Below are 25505 nucleotides of genomic sequence, written 5' to 3' on the forward strand. Positions count from 1 at the left end.
CGGGTTAAACTGCCCGGAGCGGAGAATCCTCCGCTCCGGGCAGTTACAGGAGGGTGTCAGCGGTCACACTGACCGCTGATCCCCCGTCCTGCAGCCGCCGCCGGGCGGTAATTTATTCCGATGCGCCCGCCGTTAAAAGGCGTGCGCATCGGAATAAAGCCCATTAGTGGCCGCCGTGAAAAGGCAGCATGGCGGTCACTAAGGGGTTAATGAGACACCTTCGCACCTTGCACTTGAGTCAAATACTACTCTTATCTGACCTGGTTTCTTTGGATGATAAACACCGAATATGGGTAGGTACCAACACTCTTCAGAGCCTTGCAGCGCTGGTGCGATCTCTGCGTGGTGGTTCTGGAATATCTTCTCCATGAAGGCAAAGAAGTGTTGTCTTGTCTCTTGTGATCTCTGGAGTTTCTGTTTGAGAGAAACAAATCGACTATAAACACTTTCTCTGTTGTTGGGTAAGCGTGGTCTCTGGGGTTTAAACGGCAAAGGTGCAATCCAACTTTTTGACTCATCCTTTACTATTTCCCGATCCATTATGTCCAAGAACAGCCTGTCTTCTATGGACATTGTTACCCTGTTATCTTCTTTTGTTCTGTGGAAAACTGTGCACCCTATGTGGTCTGGCTCACCGTCACAAGCGTTGTCTTCACATGAAGGGTCTGCGAACGGGCAAGGTAGGGGGGCACTGCGTGGCAAATCCTTTACCAGGAAACTACTCTGACAAGGTTGGAAGAGAGAAGGACGTCCATTCTCAAGTGTACTAGTGAGCATGCTGTTGACTGAGGTCGGCTTATGTGCTCCTCCTAGACAGACGTCTCCTATGATGACCCATCCGAGGTCAAGTCTCTGGGCGTAAGGAGCGTTCTGAGGGCCATTGATCTGTGCTCTGGCTTTATGGACTCGTAGTATATCTCTCCCAAGGAGCAAGACAATCGGTGCTCCTGGGTCTAGCTCTGGTATCAGGTGAGTTATACGCTTCAAATGGGGGTGGAATGCAGCTACATCCGGTGTAGGTATTTCTGACCTGTTGTCGGGAATCTGATTGCACTCCAGTATGGTTGGCAGAGACAAACAGGTTTGACCATCCAAGGACTCAACTTTGTACCCAGTTGCCTTTCTCCCCGCCGTCTCGACAGTACCTGCACATGTCCTTAAGGAGTAGGGAGAGCTGGGCCCTTTAATGTTAAAGGTGTCAAAGAAGGTGGATTTAGCTAGAGACCTGTTACTCTGATCATCTAGGATTGCATATATCTTGATTGCTCTTTCTCGGTGGCTTGCTGGATAGACTCTGACAGGGCAGATTTTAGAACAGGACTTTCCTCCTAAAAGTCCCTTACATATCTCTGTACACTGAGAGGTGACTATCTGGGTGTCTTCTATGTCAGTGTCAGTCTGCTTTCTGACACACTGCTCAGCCTGTGAAGGCACCTGTGAGGGTGGTCCAGGGTGTAGAGCTGTGTTGTGTTCTGTGCTGCCACATTCTGTGCATTTCACACTGACCTCACAGTTCCTGGCGAAGTGCGACGTAGTTGCGCAGCACCTGAAGCAGATGTTGTTCTCCTTGAGGAAACTCTTGCGGTCCTCTAGAGACTTCTCCCTGAAGACTCTGCACTTTAGTAGAGGATGCGGTTTCTTGTGTAGGGGACAATGCTTGCTGAGGTCCATAGGTACGCTCTCCCCTTGGGGGGACTTAGTGGCTCTGTAAGAAAAACCTGAGGAAGTAACATTAGTTTTGTGGACTGCCACTGGTGTTTTGAGAGGTTTGACACCGGGGCAGTGGAACATGACATAGTAAAATCAAAACTGGGGTCATTTCTGATTCTAGCTTGTTGAGTGACAAAGTCTACAAACACTGTGAAAGGAGGAAATGGGACATTATGAACCTGTTTATAACGAGAACCATGTATAATCCATTTCTCCTGTAAGTTATATGGAAGTTTTTGTACAATTGGATTAACACCTCTGGCAGTGTCTAGGAATGCTAACCCTGGTAGATCTCCTTCTGCCTGAGCAACCTGCACCTCTATTAAGAGGTCACTCAGTTCCCTGAGTTTCTGGTAACCTTTACTCACTATTCTGGGAAAGCTATCTATTCTCTTATATAAAGCATTTTCTATAGCTTCTACCGACCCATAACATTCATCAAGTCTTTGCCACACCATCCTTAAGCCTGTGTCAGGATGATTTATGTTAATGTCTCTGATTCTTTTGGCGTGTTCAACGGACTCGCTTCCAAGCCACTTTACCAGGAGATCTAACTCCTCACTGCAGGAAAGGTCCAAGCCTCTGATGGCATTCTGAAAGGAGATACGCCATGCTCGGTAGTTTTCAGCTCGATCAGTGAACTTTACAAGTCCCTTTGTAACCAACTCCCGTTTAGCAAAGAATTTAGCAAAGTTCATGGAGGCTTGGTTAGTGTCCATGTGAGCTGGTGTGTTGTTGTGGTGATGTGTGTGCGGTGTATCACCATACCTTTTCGGAGCTTCTGGCTTAGGACAATCTGTATAATACCGTTCTGAAGCGAACGGTGTCCCTTTAAGACAGAGGGGAGGCTGTATCCTCTGTCCTGTCGAACGGTAGTTGTGGCTGACGTCAACTTGTTGCACACCTTCTTGCTTGTAATATTGCAGTTCATGGTAGGGTCTCTGGTAATCTGTATAGGTTGATAGATGTACTGGATCATGGTTGTCGTCTATGCCAGGATGTTGATAGACATATTCTGAGACGCGCTGTGCTGGATCTTGTTGTTCTAGGTCTGGCCCAAGTATACTGCTGTGTTTTTCAGATTCTGAAAACTCCATGGCTTCCAGGAACTCTGCTTTGGCCAGTGCAGCTGCTGCCTCTTTCTCTGCAGCAAGTTTTTCAAGTGATGCTTGCAGACGTGCTCTCTCTGCCTCTTGATCTGCTTGCTTTAGCTTTAATTGCATCTCTTGAGCAGCAAAGGAGGATTTTACTTTTGCTGCCTCAGCTTCTGCACGAGCAAGAGCAGCACTTTCTTTTATGGAAGACTTGATAGAGCGGCTTGCTTGGGACCTCGTCCTGACTGAAGACGCCTTGCTAGTAGACATTGTGTGCCTGCTTGTGGGCTGCAATCTAGATATGAGTGGATATCAGCACTTGCTGGAGGATGTACACTCGTACTTGCGACAATATGGCGGCCGCTACAATAGCCGTGCATATGACCATGTGCGTGATGGCGGCTCCGTATAGTCTGGTCCACTATCGCTTGTGACTAGCATCTGTTTTACTGTTCTGTCTTCCTGCACGTTCTCACAGTGTGCAATCTGACATCCAGCATAAACCTCTTCCTGTCTTCCCAATAAGCAGACTGTGTTCTCAATGTTAACTTCTTTATTGATTAACAGTATGGATATGAAAGTGATGGTATGGACAGGAATGATTGAAATGGTAAAACTACAAGGAATACAGAAATACAGTTGTCAGTAATCAGCATATAATAGCATGACAATGACATTTATAATACAGGAACACATGACAGGATGACTGACTAAACATGGCTGCCTATACAAGTGAGCGCATGGTATCATCATCTCCCTGAGTAGCAACTGCAATCTAACTAACAACTCATAACACACATAAACATAATAGCACTCTGATCAGACTCCCACCAGATATGCTGTGTCCAGGACAATGAATGCAAGATGAGTGGTGCCTCAGACAAGTGTGTACATGTCTGCTCATATCAATTACATCTTAGTACTGCCTTCTTCTTCCCAGCTTGCCTTTCACCTCTGACATCACACTCCCAGACTGCATTGCAGTCTTAAAGTAAACACACATAAGACACTGTATAACTTTGGCCAGCAGATGGTGCTATAACAAATACATTACATGTCTTCTAACTAACAATTATAGTTAACCTGTGGATAATATATCTCCATATGCTTGGGACAGAACATACATCATGGGAAAAACGTCACTATATGGCTTCTCCGTCTGTAGAGTACGGGACATGGGAATAAGCCCTCAATTTAGACATTGAAGTGGTCCCCCATCTCAGTCAGTGATTACCTGAACAGGCACGAGAAGCTTCATCTGGGAAGGGTACCAGAAATTGTTGGAATGGGAGCTGCCGGGGCCAACGTATGACTTACTTCTTCAGTTCTTTAGTAGAGTTCCCCTTTTATAGATTTTTCACCTGTCTTCTTTTGCTTTATCTTCTATTATAAATCTTAAAATGTTAACAAATACACAAAAGATACTATTCACATTAGTATAAAGATAGAAACTGCCTGACAGCAGATGAATACAGAATTCACATGAATATTGTGTAGTTGAGTGCAGGTGTATAAGCCTGTGTATGAGCTGGACCATGAAAATAGCAATGTACTGTATGTACAGTATGAAGATGCACTGCTCTTCAAACAAGTCAATGGAAAAAGATGTACTCGTTTATTGCATAAAATATAAAATGTAATAGACAAACATTTCCTATCTATTTTGCTAGACCAGGTTGAGTAAAAAATAAAACCAATAAATGGCCAAAGCAATAAAACATACCTAATTTTAAATGCAAATATAAAAGGATAATATCCAATCACTGTCTATATAATCATTTAGAAAACCTGTTGTAAGTCCACTTGGGTACAGCTTCAATAGTAAATGACAAGCCTGCAGGAGTGTGCAAATTGTACAATGATACTGTTGTAATTATCACACTTGTTAAGTCCTTGTACCAGTCTGTAAACTTAAGACTATAGCCATGAGTAGAATATTGTATAAATAATATCACTGGTCTTGTATAGTTGCAGATTTGTCTTCTCCACTTGGCATGAAAATTCTCGCTGTGGAATACGATCTGAGCCGTGTTCCAATGGCTGTCTCCACTCTAGTGTGTGTGCTGTAGCGGTCCTAAGGTGTTTTGCTCTCTCTATAGTTGTTTGCTATATTAGGTATAGCAATCACAACTTTGTCTGTTCTGTAGAATCTGCCAAACATATTTCTCGACCCTCACGGTCCTTTCTTCAGCTACTATTATTTCCTAGTGAAATGTACCTACGTGGAAGGTCCAATTATACGTATACAGTATATGATATTATTATATAAACAACCATAAGACATCATTTTATATGTGTATGATATGGTTTTTAAATTAGGTATGTTTGATTGATTTTTTTTCTTTGGTCATTTTTTTTTTTTACCTAATCTGGAATAGCCAACTGGATGAGGAATGTTACTTTATGCATTAAACTAGTATATGTTTTCCACTGACTATCATCTACTGGATTTGTTTGGAGAGTGGTTTATCTTTATACATACATTACTATTCATATAAGGTTTAATAAATGGGCGCTGTCATAAAAAAATTCTTGACATGTCACAGAGACACATCAAAAGTTTTAATTAGTCGGGGTCTGAGATGCCTGCACACCGCCCGTTCATGCCTAGCTCAGTGTCACATCACCTAGACGGACTTTCGATTCAAGTTTATGGGATCTGACTTGGTTGCAGAGACACAGGGGATGAAGAGAAGTGCACAGGAGCCATGCGGATGTCTCCCCATGCATTTTACTGAATATATACTTTATATATATATATATATATATATATATACACCATATTTTTTGATTTATAAGACGCACTTTTTAGCAAGAAAATATCTTGCTAAAAAGTGCCTGTGTCTTATATACAGGAGACAGGGCAGCCCAACAATGTCAGACCACCCTGACACCTTCCCTGATGGTCCGGAAGGTTGCATGAGCTGTGCAGTCCTCTCCCTTCTTCGGGAGGGGATATACACGGCAACCTGCTGAAGGACCTTTGGAAGCTAAAGGACCTTCTGTCATGTCACAGTCATGTGATTAGTCACATGACTGTGACATCAGCGAAGGTCCTTCAACTCACATTCCCGCAGGTCCTACATTAAATGGTCGCGTCTAAGTACAGAGCAGCAGAAGTATGTGTGTTACTGTCTGTGTGTGTGTTACCCTGTGTGTGTGTTGATATAACATTGTGTGTGCTTGTGGATATGTTTGTACAGCTGAGTGTGTGTGATACAGCTGAGCTGAGAGTGTATGGTGTAACAGAGCTTAATGTGTAGCTGAGCTTAGAGTGTATGGTGTAGCAGAGCTGAATGTGTGGCTGAGCTGAGAGTCTATGGTGTAGCAGAGCTGAGTGTGTGTTGTGCATGCAGCAGCTGTGTATGTGTAGGTACAAGGCACTGTCATTTAAATAAACTTTGACCCCCTTCACTGCATTATCCCCTTCATGACCTTAGACTAACAGGGAAGTTTAATTAGCAGAAAATATTTTTTTCCTGTTTTCAGTGGTCCAAATCAGGGGTGCGTCTTATAAAGCGAAAAATATGATTTTTTTTGTTTGTTTTTTTTTTTTTGCATACTCCATACTTCAATTATACCTGAATAAAACCTGCAGTGAGGCCTAATATTAGTCTCCACACTTAAAAATATTAACATTCTTAAAGATAAACTGTCACCACCCCTGTTGTGTAATCTAAGGCCTAAGCCACTGGAGAGCAGGAGGAGCGGGAGCGTCTGTCTTCTGTCCTGCTCTTATCTAATAAGATAAGAGTCAGACTGTTGGCCTGAACTTCTATATAGTGCGTATTTAATTCATAGGCAGCTCCCAGCATCTGCAGGATCATATATGGAGGATCATTAAGTCTGCAGATGCCATGAGCTGCCTTTGAAGTGAAAATTAGTTATCACATTGTAAGATGAAATGTAGGGCTGGAAGCAGTCTGGTTATGCCGTGTAGGCAGACTATGGGATAGGGCCTTATTTGCCACTAGGCGCTGGAGGTTTGGTGCCTAGGGTAGCACGGGTGGTCTAGTGCCTAGGGTAGCACCTTGAAGGAAACACTGATAACAGTGACAAAGGGTCACAGCCAAGAACATTATCAGTATATGTATTTGTAATTTATATTATTATTTCTGTATGATGTATCTCCTAATATGTTGAAGAGATTTCAGAGGTCTTCCTACATAAACGACCAAGTAAAAAGTTACAATTCACTTATATGTAAACAGTTTATTCAGCATATTATTAATATATATTTTAGTAGGCATTGTTTATTATACCTCGATAGTCGCTGTAATTAGAGATGAGCGAACTGAACCGTTATGAACCAGATTAGTTACAAACTTTGCAAAAAGTTTGGTTCGGCACTGAACCGAACTTTGAGAAAGTTCGTTACGAATCTGGTAAAATTAACAACGGCGACGCAAAATTTTACTTTTTTCACAGAATAGACCAGGATACAAGGGATTATTACTCCTATAATGCCTTGTATCCTGGTTTTCTGTGAATATCAAGATGTGTGCTGTCACCCCTGTTTGGGTGAGACCTTAAATTAGTGTCCTCAGATATACCTGGGTGCTGCCTAATCAAAAATGTAATGTGACAGCTGTCCGTGAGTATTAACCAAGACATTTGAAAGCAACTTCAGTGTTCAAATTTATCGAATTTATTAAGGGAAAATCTCAGTTCATATCTTTACAACAAAGGTTAAAAAAATAGGAGAACCCCGTTTAAAGTTTAAAAAAAAGTCCCATCACTGTCCGAGAAAAAAAAAGTCTCATCAGCTGTCCCATCACTGCACAGTTTTGAAGAAAAATGTTGGCGACTCATTGGGATTCTTGGTGTCCAAGACTGTGCACCCCAGTGCTGATGTCTGGTCCTTTAATTATGAGCAAGGGCAGTACATGTCTGTTACTGCCCATTGGGTCAACATTCCCCCAGAAGACCACCAGAAAGTTAGCCCATTCTTGCCACTGTCACCTCCCCGGTGCTTTAGGGGGCCAGTTCTGCAAAAGTTCTGCCTCCACCAGCTTGCAACCATCCACTTCTTTGACTGCAGTCCAACCTGCCCCAGTGTCTTACCAACTATGTCAGGTCTGGCACTCTCAGGCTTTCTTCCATTTTCTGAGCCTGGGTGAACAGAGCCACGGTGGGCAGGAGCTCCTCTGGACAATCAGGGAGGAGAAGGAGATATATGAATGGCTGACCCCAGGTCAACTAATGGTGGGAAGTGTTGTACCCCACAAAGGGAGGAACATTGTCTCTGCAGTGCAGCAGGGAGGGCTGAGTCATATACCTTGTATGGCACATGTGATAAACCTCATAGTGCACAGGTTTCTTCGAACATGTCCTGCCAATTGTTGATCCCTTTTGAGGACGCGACTCTGTTTGTGAGCAGGCATGACTATAGGATCAACGACATCATCCCACTCGTCCGTGTTTTTGAAAGTGCGGTGAACAACATCATCAGCAAGGATTCCCAGGCCACCACTCCAAGGCTGAACATCCTCCTCCTCCTCCGTGAATTGTCTGTTCTCAACTATACTGGCCTGGGTGCAATCAGGTACAGCCTCCACCTTCTCAAATGGTCTGTTCTCAATCATACTGGGCTGGGTACAATCAAGTGGTGCTGCCTACTCCAATAGTCTCTTTTCAACCATACTGGGCTGGGTGCAATCAAGTGCTACTGCCTCCTCCTCCGTCAATTGTCTGTTCTCAACCACACTGGGTCCAATACAGTACACAGGGCCTGTGTGGGGCATTATGGGTTTGGTCCTGTGACAGTGGGGTTGCAGGGCCATTCCATGGCCTCACTTCCCAGCATGTGCACGCCTTGCGGGGGAGGCAGTCACTGACTGACACGGTACAGAGTTAGCGTAAGGACCCGTGTGAACCAGGATACCTGCACTGGGTACACGGGGCAGTATGGTTTGATCAAATTGTACACCAAATTCCTGGTGTTTGTTTTTAAAGTAGCTTAGCGGCTTTAGTATCAGCCATAGGTGTGAGGTGCAGCTGCACTCTTCTCTCCATTTCACAGTACTATTATTGCTGCTGGTTCCACTGTCAAATGTCTGTTTTCCACCCTACTGGGTCCAAGGAACTTTGTGTCTTATGTCCCGTGTAATCACTTACTCCTTGGCTACTTTTTTTTTCACTATTTTTTCACTTTTTTCATTGTAATAGCAACTGCACCTAAACGAAACTATACCCTATCAGACTCCCACTATTGTAGCTGCAATTATTCAGCCGTTATAAAAAGGTTTGTTTTAGGTTCGGTTCGTCCAAATCCGAACTTAACGAAAGTTCACAGGATCGAACCGAACTGAACTTTTTAAAAGTCCTCTCATCCCTAGCTGTAATGTTTACATTGTTGAAATTCTTTTGAATCAGTGCCTGAGATCAGGGGTAAGATTGTTTTTGATACTCAACCTTGTATTGAAGCGGAATCAGTGGAAGATCTAAGAGTGTTTTTTCCATCTAGAACAGAATGTAAAGTTTAGAGATGTAATTTGATTTCGGAACAAAAATACAAAATAAAACTGAAAATAAAAAGGCTTAACAGTATTTCACATAACGTATCTATTGGTTATATCCAGTTATTAGTTTCAACTTAAGAGTGGGTCATAGCCATGAATGTTGTGATGTCTACCAGTATGTGGAAAAATAGATCATTCAATTCACATTTAACTTTTTAGTGATCACAGCCCATATGTGTTTTTACAGCGGTGACTAAGGAGATTATAGTCTAGCCCGCCAGGCCTTTTTATAGCTATAGCCAAACTGCGTAGCTTGGATCTACCATGCTGGGATCCTGAAAGCCCACTAACCCCGCACCAGAGAAACCTTTAATCCTTACAGTTTCTACTCACATTTTTCATTAGAAATCCTTTAATCAATCACATAATCAAAGAATCATGAGTTGTAATGAGAAGAATGCAAGTGAAAAAAAAAGAAAGATATACACTCCCCCCCCCCCACACACACCTCCTTATCCTTGCTGTGCAGCACTTGGGGATGTGAATTTATAGGCCTGCTCATCCAATAAGTAGCTGCAGCAATGTCCTGCCCCAGCCACTGATAGGCTAAGTGGGCCTGTGACATCACATCTCTGAACCTATAGGTGCTCAGAAGCAGCGATTGGAGCTCCGTGATGTTGGTAACAGCAGGGGAGTGAGGAAGGTAAGTGTATGTAGAGTATAATTATAAAAATTTAAAATGCTGTCCTGATAACCCATATATGCTGTTTTGTGACGATTTTTTTTTCACTTGCATTTTATTTATTCAATGATTTTTATTGAACAATGGGAAAATGCCAGAAAAAACATGTACACACACATGAAAGTTTTGTTCAACCTATAAGGCTCGATGGGAGGAAAAAGAATAAAGGTTGAGATTTATCAAACATGGTGTAAAATGAAACTGCCCCTAGCAACCAATAAGATTCCACCTTTCATTTCCTAAAGAGTCTGTGAGGAATGAAAGGTGTAATCTGATTGGTTGCTAGGGTCAACTGAGCCAGTTTCACTTTACACGTGTTTGATAAATCTCCCTCATTCTCTATAAAAAGCTATATCATGCAGAATTTTGGAAAACTGCCATGGGCCCAAAAAATGTAAATAAGGGGAAAAAAACAGCTAAAACAAAAAGCATTGTAGGTTACATATAGGTATGTTTGTGTGTGTGTGTGTGTGTGTGTGTGTGTGTGTGTGTTGCTCATGGTTTTTTTTTTTTTAACAACTGTGTCAAACTACCCTTTAACTAGTCAAGCCATTATTAGGCTGCATTGTCATGACTTTTTGAACAAGACAAAATTAATTTAAAAGAGAAACTAATATATGACGTCATTGGGTTTGATTAGACACTAAACTAAATGTAGATGTTTTCCAAGAAATGCTATAGCTAATACTGACCAGGTTATTACTCATGGCTCTCTACATGGGAGATTCAAAACATTGAGCCAGATCTGGTACAGAACTGACTCTACCCACTTATTATGATTGGTTTGCACATTTACATGCGTATATTCCCTTTACAGGGAGGGTATTGAAAGGCAATTATAGAGAGCCAAGAATATATCATTTATAATTTATGGAATGCCATTAAATCCATATCTTCGCCTTTATTAATATCATAACACACAAGCTGTAATTGTGGGATTTCTAATCTATTTCGTTTCCGCGAAAATATGATTCCCTTTTGACGTTGACTGTTGATGTGGGTATTAGGAGAATATCATATCTATTATTAACAGTGAGAGTTTTGTTTCCCCGACACCTTAAAAAAAACAAGAAATTTTCACCAGCGCTGCCAAAAAGCCCATGAAATACTGACCTGCTTAATATCAGCAGTTAAGCAGACGTATGGTCCAGAGCCGTAATCTCTACACCGAGCTGTATAGTAAGCAGTCTGGATGGATAGCTGAGAAAATTCATATATTCTAACCAATAATGTATAAGCCCCCGTAAATAACCACACCTATGAATTCCGGTGACTTTTTATGAACCAATTGACCTTCGCTCTGCCGATATATAAGTCTGCAGAGCACTTTGATGTGATCACAGTCTGGCTATTTATAGTTTTCATTCATTATTTCCCGACATCATTTCTCAAAAGCTTGCCAAGCTTCTTATCACAGTAAAGGGAACAGATTGGTAGGACAGTGACAGGATATCATGTTCTGTAAGGGACTGTAACCTCCGTTTTGGCATATTTCAGCTTTATTTATCATCCAACTTTTAAAAGGAATTCAACAATTTTAAGGGGGCAAAATATTCCCTTTAATATTTTAAACCCATTTACTGTATGCTTTTATTGGATACAGAAAGAGTCAAATACAACTTATGGCTGTACACTGTGATTGTGTATACAGTATATACTCATATTAACAACTTGTTGAACTGTGGAAACAGAAGAATTTATCATAGTGAGGCCAGAGTAATGCTGCCAGATGAGAGTCACCAGTAATACACCAAAGTTCTGTGTGACAAACAATATGTCTGATAATACTTGTCATAATTTTTTATATTTGTATTCAATAACTGTCACAATACCTTAAAGGGGTTGTCCAGCAAAAATATTTTTCTTTCAAATCAACTGGTTTCAGAAAGTCATAAAGATTTGTTATTTAATTCTATTAATACATCTCAAGTCTTCTCATACTTATCCACTGCTGTTCTCTCTGCTGCCATCTCTGTCCAAGACAGGAATTGTCCAGATCAGTAGCAAATTCCCAAAGAAAACCTATCCTGCTCTGGACAGTTCCTGTCTTGGACAGAGATGGCAGCAGAGAGTGCTGTATCAGACTGGAAAGAAAACTTAAATTGATGAAATTACAAATCTATATAACTTTCTGGAACCAGTTGATTTGAAAGAAAAAGATTTTAGCTGGATAACCCCTTCACTCAATAAATTGGAAACCCACTACTACAAAGTATACTAACACACCAAAGATGGGTATTGTTTTCCATTAAAATATTCTTCATTTTATTGTATAATCTCATAAAAAATGTTACAAAATCTGAATTTTCACTAGGCAAAAAGAGACCCTATATTGTCACTGTGTCACCACACACAAGCACATGGGATTAATCAAACAGTAATAACAATTGCTCAATGCCCAGATCCCAGTTCACTTTATAAGCTCTACACAATGATCACAGTCTTAAGCTATATAGGCATAGCGGCCCTGCAGCCATTGGGAATGGATAGTCAGTACCCTGAAATTAACTGTGCAGCAATCATAAAACAGGTCACTGCTTACCCATGATGCTGTGTATGAGTGACGCCAAATCCTGATGCCAAAACCGTGGAGGAAGTATCTTATGTGAAACAGGCATCAGTGTTTGGCGTCACCAGTACAGAGCATCTTGGGTAAGCAATAGTATGTTCTATCAATGTTCAGGGTACTGACTGTCACTTTCCAGACAAGCATGCTCACTCACCTCTAGTACTAGCCCATTCTGTCTGCTCCTTTGCTGTGCTCCATGCTTGTCCTGGGGCTGCTCGTGTTTTCTTGCGTCTTCTTCCTCCTTCTGCTACAATGACACTTCTGGCCACTAAGGTGCACATGTGGCCAACTGCTCTGGATTTCTAGAAGCGGCTTGTCTCCAGTTGCCCCAGCTATTTGCAAATTCAGGGCCACCTGCACCTATTTAAACTAGCTCCACTTGCCCCCCCTCTGCCTGATTTTTGTTGGATTCTTGCAGGCTGGCAGGCGTAGACAAGACAAAAGACAGTGGGCCCTAGATCTGAACCCACCCACTGTCACCTGCCTACTTGCCTCAGTCGACCCTAAACGGTCGCGGACAACCACAGAGTCGGTCCCTACACTGCGTAGGTGGATACACAAAACGTAGACAGACAAACAAAACACAATGGAGGATAGTCAACTAGCAGGGTCAAAACCAAACAGACAACGCAGTAGAAAATCAGAAGGAGAGCGGATAGTCAAATGTCAAGCAAGAGGTCAGAACACGGGCAGAGCAATAGCAAGGGGATTAGGACAGGGAACGCTGGGAAAGGAGCAGGGGAGCTGGGACTAGTAACAACTAATAACCAGCAGGGAACAGAGGATCTGACTGCTTTTTATCCAGGAAAAAAGACCAGGTCCAGCAGCTGATTGGAGCAGCCCAGATCCCAGCATCAAGCTCAGCTGAACAGACCTAGCAGTGCAGTAACCCCTACACTGCCAGAAGTCTGACAGGCCAGGCAGGTGTGGTTGAGAAGTGAAACACAATTCAGACACAAAACCAGTGCAACAGCAGACATAAACTCAGCGCTTCCTTGGCCGCCCGACATGGACTGAGGAGCGCAAAGTCACATTCCTAACATCTGCTATTCTGTCGGCTCTCTGTGAATTTTGACCTTTGCCTGTTCTTCAGATTATGCTTGCTGCCTGACCCCTGGTACGCCATGTGCCTCTCCTGTTGTTGACTCGGTTTGTCTGACCGGCCTCTCTGTAACGGCAAACAGTCATCTCCGTTATCTTGTACCTCCTGCAGGTCTCTCTGTCCTGTGGTCATCTGTACACTTTCCTGCTCTGAGCTGGCCTCCTGGAGGAATGGGCTTCCTCTAGTTGCAGGTGCCTGCCTGTTCACCTGTATTTATAGCTCAGCCCATAGGTTCTGGAAAATTTTAGTCTGTTTAACTAAGTGTATATATATAGTCACCACCTCCACAACTATTTGCTCAGTTGTTGGTGTGTGTCAGTTAGCAAACCATGTTTGTGCTCTCAGTCTATCTGCCACTTTCTCGCTTCCTAGCATCCTTCTAGCCATTTGAATCTTGTTCCGTTTCTAATTCTCAGCTCAGCTCCAGTCTGAACAGTGCCTTCTCATTTCTTGAAGTGTGAATGAGGAAGAAGAGCATCTAGTTCTAGGCTCCTGTACTTCTTCACTTCTATTAATTGGTGGTCACAGGGGACCTTCTCCGAGGGTAACAACCTGGGAGTTTCCCACAGTGAAGCCCATCCCACCTTGCAGCAGGCTCTGGTAAAAACTGGGTGCTTCTTGGACTCCGCTACTTGGAGGAGTATCTCAGCACTTCTCGGTGATCCAAGGGATCCATCTCCTCGTGGCTGATTTAATGGTTACACTCTGAAGCCGCGTGCCCTGATCCTTTACCTGTCTGTTTATGATACATCCCTGTCTCATCCCTGGTACTGCTCTGACTCTCCTATATACTTGGCCTGTTCCTAGGTGCCTAGCAGACCTAGACCCAAAGCCAAACCAGTTGAGTAAAGCACTCACACTCGCTGTCAGTTAAAGTCATGTTCAGACTTGAATATTTTTAATCTAAATACTGTCAGTGGCCAGAACTTTTTTTTTCCTGATACATATAGCTTCAGTTTCCAGTGTGTATTTTAAATACAGCATTCTAGATGGAGCTCAGATACTTACAGCATACTGTTACACCTTGAACACAATAATACTAATAATTGGGTGTATCCATGTTTTCCAGACAACCTTAGAGCTTTATCCAACTTCAGCAGCCCCCGCTAATCAAATGCCGATCGTTCGGGTTCGGATGGACTCTAACCTGAACCCGGTTCGCTCATCTCCAGTCATATTAAAACTTGGTCCTGTTCTTATACCAGAAACAAAACCATCAAATTCTACTATGATAAAAGATTTTAAAAGGTCATTGCTCCTTCAAGAAACATAGCAAGAAATATGAATTATAGAAAAATCCTTCTTTCTCCTCTTATGAGCCTCTTCCTCTCCTCCCTGATGCTCACCCTTTTTCGGGAAAAAACTTATGGCATAATTAACGGAATTTGGCTCATTGCTTGCCACTTTGTGCAAGCTCACTGTGATTTTTTTTAACTACAGTGATCAGTGGATATAGTCTGGCATGTTTTTGGCATAATCATTTCTGCAAATAAACCATTGGATTTTGATCAGCAGGGTTGTGGGCAGTCAAAGTGCCATGTATATAGGTCACTCACTGGAAGATCAAGTTATCATTGACTATAGTCTGCAGCATTTAATATTAGTTTCTACCCCAGTGCACACATCATAGCTTACACTGCTAATTACTGCTGTATAATGTCATCCAAGTTGCTGCTAATACGAATGTGCTATAGAGCTCCTGAAGGGCAGCCTATGCTCACATCTGTGTGTGATGTGTATGGAGACACAATAGCAGCAAATGAAAATGTGTTAGCTTACATGTTTTTATGGCATGCCACTGTTTTGAGTGGCGGGCACAATGGTTGTAACTGCAAAAGAGACAATATAGCAGTAGTTTTTAGTTGCACTATAGAAAATGCGCTGGTATTTTTTACAGCAATGTTGCCCAAATGACATGTTTTGGTCAGCGTTCTGCCACTAAAATACACCTCTCAGCCGCTACAGAAAACTGTTTTGAAGAGGAGATTGCTAATTTAAGCAATTTAATCAGTGACTGACGAAGCTCCTGTATAGCAGATGAGGAATTTATTATATGCAACAATATAATGCTGTAAATGATGAAGAATGTTAAAAGTCATTTTGGAATTCTATGGCCTGTATTAAAAGCACTTGGCCCATAAAGCCCAGAGATAATGTAACTAAGAAGCAAAGCTGTCAACGCTTTTGTAAGTTAAAATTGGTCACCTTAGGATTCAATTAAACCAAATTTTTGGAACACTCACAGTGTATCAAAATGCATGGCAGATGGACGGCAAAACCCAATGCACTGTTCTAAATGTTAGCTTCATTAAATCCTATGAGGAGCATTTGTCTCTGTGTTAAGTTTATGATAATAGGGAGGGCTTCAAATGCCAGTTCTAGCAGTACCTATTACTTTATCACAATGTTATAAATCCAGTCAATCACATTGGATTTGTAGTCCTTACAATTTTCAATAATCACTGCTTTTGATTTTTATACAGTATAAGGGGCTATTACTTTCCATACCTGGCAGTTACAGTACTTGACAAATAGTTTAGGTACAGTCTTTAAATGAAATGACTAATGTCTAAAGCAATAAAGGGTCTTGAATTTCTCGAATTGTTTGATGCTCTTGTGGGTAGGAGTCAACACTGTTAAAATGGTCTATGGCCTATGGTCTTGCACTATTTCTGGACACTCCCTCTTTATCCCTTGCCCTGAGGACAGGGACATGACTGGCATCTGGGTTTCTAGCAGTTGCTCGTAATGACGGAGCAGTTTCCTGCACCCTTATTCACCCCCATAGAGCTGCCTAGATGCCATTCCCGCTCTAGCTAGCACGAAGATATAATATTATGAAGATAGTCACGCCATTCATTGTGGGAACCGGGACTAGGGCAATATGAAAATGTTATTTTTTTATTTTATAATTAACTTTATAACTAAAAAGGGATAAACAACACCAGATGGGGCACGGGAGGACATTACTGCTACAATACGGGGGCACAGAAGAACATTATTACTATATGTGGCATAAGAGGATATTATTATTACCATATGGAGCACAGGACAGCATTATTATAATAGAAGATGGCATTATTAATATGGGGTCATAAGAGGGCATTATCACTACATGGGGGAACAGAAAGGCATTATCACTTTATGGGGCGCAGGAGGGTAATTATCACGAGTGGATGGCAATTCCATTGTGTAGGGGTCAAGGAGGTTATTATCACTACATGTGGACATAAAGGGCATTATCACTTTATAGGAGCACAGGAAGCCATTTTTAACATAGTGAGGTACAGGAGAGCATTATGATTATTATAGGGAATCGCATTTTACCTACATGGGGGCTCAGGAGGTCATCATCACTACATGTGGGGCAAGGGGGCATTATCACTTTATGGGGCACATGAGGGCATTTTAAATACATGAGGCACAGATTATTGGAGTTGTTTAAAAAGAACAAGCAGCTATGCACATTCTATGGGCTAGCTGCTTGGGCTAGCAAGAATTTACATACATTAATCCATTAATTTACGTACATTAATAGAAGGATTGTTGGTCCCAAACTTTTACAAATATTAACCTGCAGCACAATTATCTGTGCTGGTCTCATTGATCAACGAAACCATTCCTTAGCTTTGGTTAAGAATCTTTTCTAGCTGCCACAGATTACTACTCCGCTTGGAGAGTAGTGCATTTCCTTAAAGGGGTTTTCAGGGCAAAATGTAATGGTGACCTGTCCATAGTATAGATCATCAGTAACTGATTGGTAGCACTTTGCACCCATGTCGATCAGCTGTTTGCCGCTGCACTAAACAGTGAACAGAGTTTGCCTCCATTTATTGTGTAGTAGTGGCAATTTGTAACTGCGGCTCAGCTCCTATTCACTTAAAAAGGACCTACGCTACTCAATGAACAGAGACAAATGCTGCTCACTGTGTAGTGTGCCTTCCTGTGGATAGCTGATCTGTACATTTTGCCCCAAAAAAGCCCTTATTCCAACATAAAAGAACTTGTCCTCTATTAACAGGATGGGGACAAGTAAGAGATTGTGTGTGTGTGGGGGGGGGGGGGGGGGGTGTCAAACCTCTATACCCCTTGGCGATTCCCTATTAGCCCACGGCTCCTTTGTTATGAATACAGCTGAGGGTATTGCACATGATCTGCAGCTCTATTCATTCCTATGGAGCTGTCGGAAAAAAACGGGTACAGCACTCGTCTCTTTCCGACAGTACCACAGGAATAATTAGAGCCACGGGTCACGTGCCATACCTATGGCTCTATTCAAAACAAAGGTGCCGTAGGCCGATACAGAGATTGCTGGGGGATACGGAGGTCAACCCTTCGCCCCCCCCAACACACACAATCTCTTACTTATCCTCTATCCAGTGGATAGGGCACAAGTTATTTCATCTTGGAATTCCCCTTTAAAGAAGACCAGACTGATGTATTTGAGTCTTACAGACTGTACAATGCGCCATATTCTCACTGACCAGTCAGATCCATGGTCTGTACTGATAAGGGTCAAAAAGCCCGAAACAGCTGTCAACGGATGTGTAACCCTAACTTCTGCTGGGGATTCTGGCTCAGCATATAATCACATATAATGTATTAAGGATCTTAAAAGGTCAAACATCAATTTGAAGGGAAGCTGCCTCCAGTACATGGCACTGTATTACAAATTCTTTTTCTTCTGGAAATAAGCTACTTTATATGTCTCTTTACTTAAAAATAATCCCCCACACTTTCCATATACATTCTACAAACTGTTATAATACATGCTAATGACTACATGAATATATACAGTACATGCCTCAAAATTGAAATTGCAAAACCAAGAAAAAAAGTGGAATTATGGAAATCACAGGATCGATAGACACCTATGATATGCAAATGATCAAAAATGGAAATAAAATATTCAAAATATCTTGATTTATTTAGTATTGAGTATGAGCGTCCCACACAGAAATACCCATACAATGCCTAGTGTGCTATCAGCAAGGTTATTTATGGTTGTTTCTTGCCTTTTGTTGTTTTGTCTTGTTAAACATACATGGGCCCAGAGACAATGCAGGTCATTGTAGCACCTTTAGGCCATGCAGGGTGCTCACAACATGCCGCCTAGGGTTGCCATATTAAAAGATGGCTCTGCACAATGATGGACTTTAGGTGTTGTGATATATGAGATCAATACAACATTTTTAACTGGATGTCTAATATCGTAGTCGAATATCCTGTAAGCGGCATCTGATGGTTTGCGTTGACAGTGTCCAACACCCTTGGCTTAGCATGTGATGTCCAATTTTACATGCAGTACAGAATGGATCACTATGCACCATTCTTCTAATCTAAATTGGTTGTAGGTCACTTTTATGCACCTCTTGCTCTTATTCTAGTTGGTTGGTCTCATAACCAAAACATGCAATGTTGAACAGAGTCACCTCGGTCTACACGTGTAGCTTAGTGATAAACCAAAGTCTCTAAGTGCAAAGATTTTGTGCCTTTTAGTTTATAACAAGGAGCAATAACTGGTACATTTACAAATGGGAGGCATTGCACAATCCCTATACCGACCTGATCCAGTTTCTTAGGTTTCAAGAGGATGGGAAAAAATGATTTTAATCTGGCACTGAAGTCCCTCTAAAATTTCAATATTTGCAGATTTTTGCAGCTCCTGCTACTTTTCCAGTTGGCATAACTATACAATTTATCCTGCTTTGTGTTGCAGTTTCAATGTTGTGGAGTATACTTTAGCTTTATACTTTAGATTCATTCTTTATAAAAGGTGATTAATAGAGGTAATAAAAAAAACTCTCATTGAGAAAATGAATGTCACCATCTCAGACACTAGAAGACATTACACTAAAGCACAGAGCCACCTTGCCCTGGACTGATACGTCCCTAACCCCTACCTGCATCTCTTTGTGCCGTATAATCCTGGGATTAGCCCTTTTTCTTATAAATAAACCCCTCTACATCCAGTGTACAATTTTCTTTCTTTTTTACAATATTATCTCATTTATGGATGTTTCATTTCTGTTCTCTTTTCAGCTTTTTTTGTGTGTTCCACAACAGTATTCTCTTTATGACTATAAAGAGTCTTTAACTTGTACTTACCTGTAGCACATTGCACCGATTTGGGGGATATATACCTCTCTTTTCATTTTGATTGCCTGACTGCATGTTCCTAATTGCATTCTTAGTGTACAATGTGTCAATTTTGGATTTCTTTTAATAAATATCTTTGGAAATGAAAAGATTGCAAATAACTAAGATGACACTATATTTTCAATTTCTTCCAGCTGTGCTTACATAACTGGATTCAAGAAGGTGTCCAGGTTATGCCATACACATATTAAGTGCATACTAGTGCTCCAACCTCCTGTAAGACACCCACTCAGCCTGCCTTGGATAATCTATCATAGACCGAAATGAATAGTGTGGCAAATTTCTTATATTTCTTTGTACTTTATGTGAAGCTCCGTGTATTTGGTGGGGGTCTGATTGTAATATTGAAGTTGCATGTATCATTTATGTTTTTCCAATGTTCACACATAGAGATGAGTGAGTAGTGAAATATTCAACTTTCGAGAATTCGAATCAAATAGGCACCAATATTCGACTATTCGAACGAATATTCGATCCCATTATAGTCTATGGGAAATAAATTCTCAGCACTTGGAAATCCAAATTCGACTACTTGTAGGTCACCAAGTCCCCCATGAAACCTCCCTAAACGATGCCAACACCTCTGGAATGACACTGGGACATTAGGGGGAGCATGCCTGGGTGCACCCAACACCCCAAAATCGAAGTATAATGCCAGTCTCTGCAGTTGCGATTGAAAAATATTTGCGAGCGCTTTACAAATGTTTACGGCAATGTTCTCACATTTCCTTCGTATTTCTTGCGCAGTGTTACATACATGATTCCAATGTGTGTCCATAGAGCGTCACGTTGTTCGCGCGTATCACGCATCATGCTGTACGAACGTTACTGGAACAGTATGTATGACGTGCCTTTTACTAGGCTACTGGAACAATAGCTACACGTGCCTTTTACTGGGCTACTAGAACAATAGGTATCACGTGCCTTTTACTGGGCAACTGGCACAATAGGTATAACGTTTACGTGCTCTTAGTGGGCTAAACCAGGGACACTATAAGTCACTTGTACACACAGGGTACTGGAATGAATACAGCTGCTGCTGCTGTTAAATCATCTATGTCTTAGCACTGAGAAGTGCTTTGGATTCAGAGATGACCTTTTTCGCTGGATCTTAGCCCTGAAAAAGACTTTTGGGTTCTAGTAGTAAGCCTGCCTAACCAAAATGCTACTAAAACCTATCTCTCCCTGCTCCAAGATCTCTCCCTGGCTAGGTTGAAAGCGCATCTGCGGTCGAGAGGCAGAAGTCAATTATTAAATATTCGAGGTCATGTGGTTCAGCCATCTAATGAGGGCAGACGCCGTTTTCGCGCAGCGTGCGTTCTCTCAGGGACCCTCACGGCCTCCTTGCATGGTGATTGGATTTAAAAAAAAGTGCCAACTGCGATGGGAAAGCTTTCGAATGTTTCCCGCGTATTCGTCACACTACTCAATTGAATTTGAATCTTTCGAATACCGCAATATTCGATCGAACACCATCTAGATCGAATCATATTCGCTTATCTCTGTTCACACACTGTAATGCTGTTAGGAATATGACTTTGCGCTCCTTGGTCCACGCTGGTGGTCGAGGAAGCACTGAGTTTGTCTGTGATTTTTTTTTCACTCTCTTGTGTTGTATTTGCCAGCCACACCCGCTTTTCCTGGCAGACTCCTGGCAGTGCAGGGGTTACTGCTCTGCTTGATCTTCTCAGCTGAACTTGCTGCTGGGATCAGGGCTGGTCCAATTATCTGCTGGATCCATTCTCTAATCCTAGATAAAAAGCAGCAAGTTTCTTTCTTCCCTGCTGACTATTAGAGTTCACTCGCCTGCTCAGCAGAGTTTAGTTACTCTGATCTCTGTATTCCGGACCTTCTGCATCTGACTTCGACTATTCTCCTGTTTGCTGTTTTTGTACTTCGCCGCTCAACTGTTGCTGACCTGGTTTGTCTGACACCTCATATTGTGTTTGTTCATCTGTCCGTGCTTTGTGTGTCGCACCTATTCAGTGTAGGGACCGACTCCGTGGTTGTCCGGCCGTTTAGGGCTGTCCGTGGCAAGTAGGCAGGGACAGTGGGTGGGGTCAGCTCAAGGCTCACTGTCCGTGCCTTGTCAGACTGCCTTTGCCATACTGACCATAACAAATGCATTCTGAAATCTACGGCCATAGTGGTCATTGAACAAAATGGCCATATGTTTCCAAATGCATTGATTTCTATTGATTTCAATAAAACCCCAGTAGTTGTGCACACGGTGCACCAACTACAGTCGTTGTTCAATGAGGCCGTACAAAATAATGTTTATTGTCTACGGCTAGCGGCACTCAAAACAGCAGCCACGTTTTATGTTGTGTGAACATTGCCTTAGAATGAAATCAATCTAAGGAGCTGCCTGATGGCCGAGTATTAAGTCCTCTTCCCCTTCCTGAACCAATCTTCATTGCTGATTAAGGACCATATTAAAGTTTGTCTTTGTCATAAATTAGCTTAGTACATCAACAAAAGAAGAGAGAAAAGTGTTGCAGTCGCCGGCCAAATAATCTGATTGATTTCCCTCTGAAGGGGATACTACAGCCTATCTATATGTGGTCACATGCAGGCTGCAGAAGACAACATGAGCACATTTTTAAATAAAGACCTATGGAAAAATGTTTTTGCATGCTAATAAAAGTCAGTGCTGGTTATTTGTATTTATGTATTTTGCCTCTGTATAAGCCGTTTAAGGTGACAGTGTGGCCTCTCATGTGCCTATAAAGTCCCTAGCTTCAATATTATATAGTCACTACACTGATTGAGTGTATGTGCACACTACAGAATCCTTGCCGTTCACCCACCACGGGTTCTGCATCTCGCCCCTGCTCATGGACGTGCGCATCTCCGCTGGTCCCTTAGGCTTTATTCTATGGTTTGCCAGATTCCGCTATCTGCCCGAAGAATGAACCCGCTCATAAATTCTGGCAGCAGCTTAGTAACCCTCCCCCAATTCTTAATACATGGAGGCCCAGTGTGCAAGTGCATTGGGGTGGGGAGAGATGACATTTGGTTGACATCTACCTGTACTATCTAGCCAGAAATACTGACTGATTTGACTGGGACTATGAAGAGGAATTGCACGCCTCTCCTGACATGCCTGTTTTCGTAAGTTCATGTGTTTCCCATGAACATCTTTGATTACAGCCCTGTGATGTGTCATGTACTAGTAATGTATGAAATGTAGCCAAGTGGGTGTGACACTGTCTGACAGTCAGCTTTGAATGGATAGTGTCCATGTAAGGATAGTCTACAACTGGTAACACCAAATTGGCTATTTAGTCATACATTTCTAGTAATAATAACAGAGAAATAGCACAACACAGATCTATTAGAAAAATGTTCCAAAATTATTATTTCATGAAGAATACAAGCATTTACTAAAACAAACAGGTTGGTAAAGGCCACAGATCCTCTATAACAGGCGTTAGCAAACAAAGCATGTTTACAGATGGGTTTCCCTTGACTTTGTTTAGAAAAGGATTCCTTTATAGCTTGTTAAAATAGTAAGGTCACTTCTTTACCAAAGTGACGTCTATCTGAGAAAGACTGTGTTTAAGATTTAAGATTGACCAATAGCAACACACAATACATGGAGGGTACTGTTAATTAGAAACACACGTATGGTTATAGGAAATACTTATCAGATGACCAGCATTGGGCATACATAGTAATTAAAAGACTGTACATGTTTTGACAACAAACTGTACCATGTACGGCTACTAAGATTACTAAGGAGGTATTAGGAGTTAGCTATTGCAAATGTTATTAGATACATGTTAACAGTTCTTTTTAAGAAAGGTTCCAGCGCAGCAGGCGGTAAAACCTTGGCAGGAGGAGAAATAAATCTTTGAATGTCCCATACATGTCTCTGTGAAGCTATTGTATGAGAAGACCTTATCAGCTCATACAAGGAGACACAAATACTCTTTTTCTGTGGACAGCTAGAAACCCGCATGATTTCACTCTTCAGAGGCCAGCTAAAACCTAGCTCCTCAGGATAAACTATTTGAAGAAAATCCACCATACACCAGTAAAATACTACATGTTAGTTTTAAGACTGTGCCTGTTGGGGTCTTGGTGTGTACCTCGGTTCGTAAGGTACGGCCAAGGCTTTTGGCCGTGATATTGTGTTTTCTTTTCTATTGTCTGAGCCATCATCTTTTCTCCTGTTTGGTTTCATTGCTTGTCAGCTGCACCTGTCTTTTACCTGCTGTGTTCTCCTATTGTCTTCACAGTTAAAGGGGTTATCCAGCGCTACAAAAACATGGCCCCTTTTCCCCCACTCTTGTCTCCAGTTCAGGTGCAGTTTGCAGTTAAGCTCCATGTACTTAAATGGAGCTGAGTTTTAAACCATACCCAATCTGGAGACAAATGTGGGGGAAAAGGGGCCATGTTTTTGTAGCACTGGATAACCCCTTTAACGTGTGTTAGTAGTTCTGCGACTTACAGGTTTTCTTTCCAAAGAGGAAGGGTCCTTCAAGTGTGTGCTGTGGTCAGGTGTACGTGGCTTGAGATCAGAGGCCAGGCCAGGCCTGAACCAGACCTCTGATCTCCTATAAAGCTTCTCCAGTGTCTGCACTAGAAGCCGGCTATTGAGCTCTGCTCTTGCTTTACAGTTTTTATATTTTGGTTGGACTTCTGGTTTCCGATTCTTGCTATTCTCCTGTTACCCTTTGTTTGCTCCCTGTCCTGACTATCCTGCCTGACTTAGACTAAGCTTTTGGTTTTGCGATTCAGTACCTTTGCTATTTTATTGTGTTTCTGTCTGTCTTGTGTTGTTTTGTGTAATACCTAATCAGTGTAGGGACCGTTGTCCAGTTACCAGCTGCTACCTAGGGCAGTCTGAGGTAAGCAGGAAGGGACACAGATGGGGTGCCAGCCAGTGCTCACATGTCTGGGTTGGGTTCATGCTTTCATTTTTCCATCCGTTGCACTGTTTTATCATGTTTAATTTTACTTTTTATTTTTATTTTTTATAATGTAAGTAAATAGATTCTGCAGCAAGACATACAACAGCATCCATTTTTACCAATTCATTTTTACATGTGTTTTTTTTTTCCCCTTTAAACAAATACACTAAATGAACAGCAAAAATGCAGTGTGAACCTAGCCTTAACTAAAATTGTCAAAAATTAACAAAAAATCTAGGGAGTTGGCATTATCTCAAGAGGGCGACATTAAAAGCATTTAAAAACAAATTGTGATGCCTCACAAAAATCTAATTCTCTCCAGGCAAAAGCAGGTGAGAAAACTTACATGTTAATGCACACAATTATGCACAGTTCCTCCAAACACAACCTTGATGAATCAGCCGATCTAAACAGGTGCCATTGAATGATTTTCCTTTGCCAGCTGGGAAAAAGCAAATTGCAATGCAAATGTCAGTGTTAGTATTGTTATTAGGTGAGCATATGGGCTCAATGATCCAATAGTATGCAAAAACCAGAAAACTAAGCAATCAATGGGCTGTTGTATTCATTTAATGTTAATTCGTAACTGCAAATTTTATTATAAGGCCACTGAAAGACTAGAACAATAGCTGTGAAAACATTGTACAGAGCAATCATATTTTTCCTGTGAATGCTTTTGTTTTCCGGGATGGAATTAAGCAAATGCTCCCTACAAACCTAAACTCTAAATCTAAAATCTAAACCCTACA

The 25505-nt window shown here is 41.8% G+C and overlaps 1 protein-coding gene across 1 annotated transcript; it reads right to left on the reverse strand.

The window, feature by feature from the left end:
- Nucleotides 1-394: 394 nt before the first annotated feature.
- LOC138767638 (uncharacterized) lies at nt 395-3908 on the reverse strand. The gene is made up of 2 exons (XM_069945283.1): nt 3636-3908; nt 395-3420 (listed from the first exon to the last, which is right to left on the reverse strand). The coding sequence occupies exon 2, from the start codon at nt 3072-3074 to the stop codon at nt 1620-1622; it is 1455 nt and encodes a 484-aa protein (XP_069801384.1). The 5' UTR covers nt 3075-3420; nt 3636-3908; the 3' UTR covers nt 395-1619.
- Between the last annotated feature and the right edge of the window lie 21597 nt (nt 3909-25505).

Source organism: Dendropsophus ebraccatus, chromosome 11 (assembly GCF_027789765.1).
Source record: "Dendropsophus ebraccatus isolate aDenEbr1 chromosome 11, aDenEbr1.pat, whole genome shotgun sequence".
Lineage (NCBI taxonomy): Eukaryota > Metazoa > Chordata > Amphibia > Anura > Hylidae > Dendropsophus > Dendropsophus ebraccatus.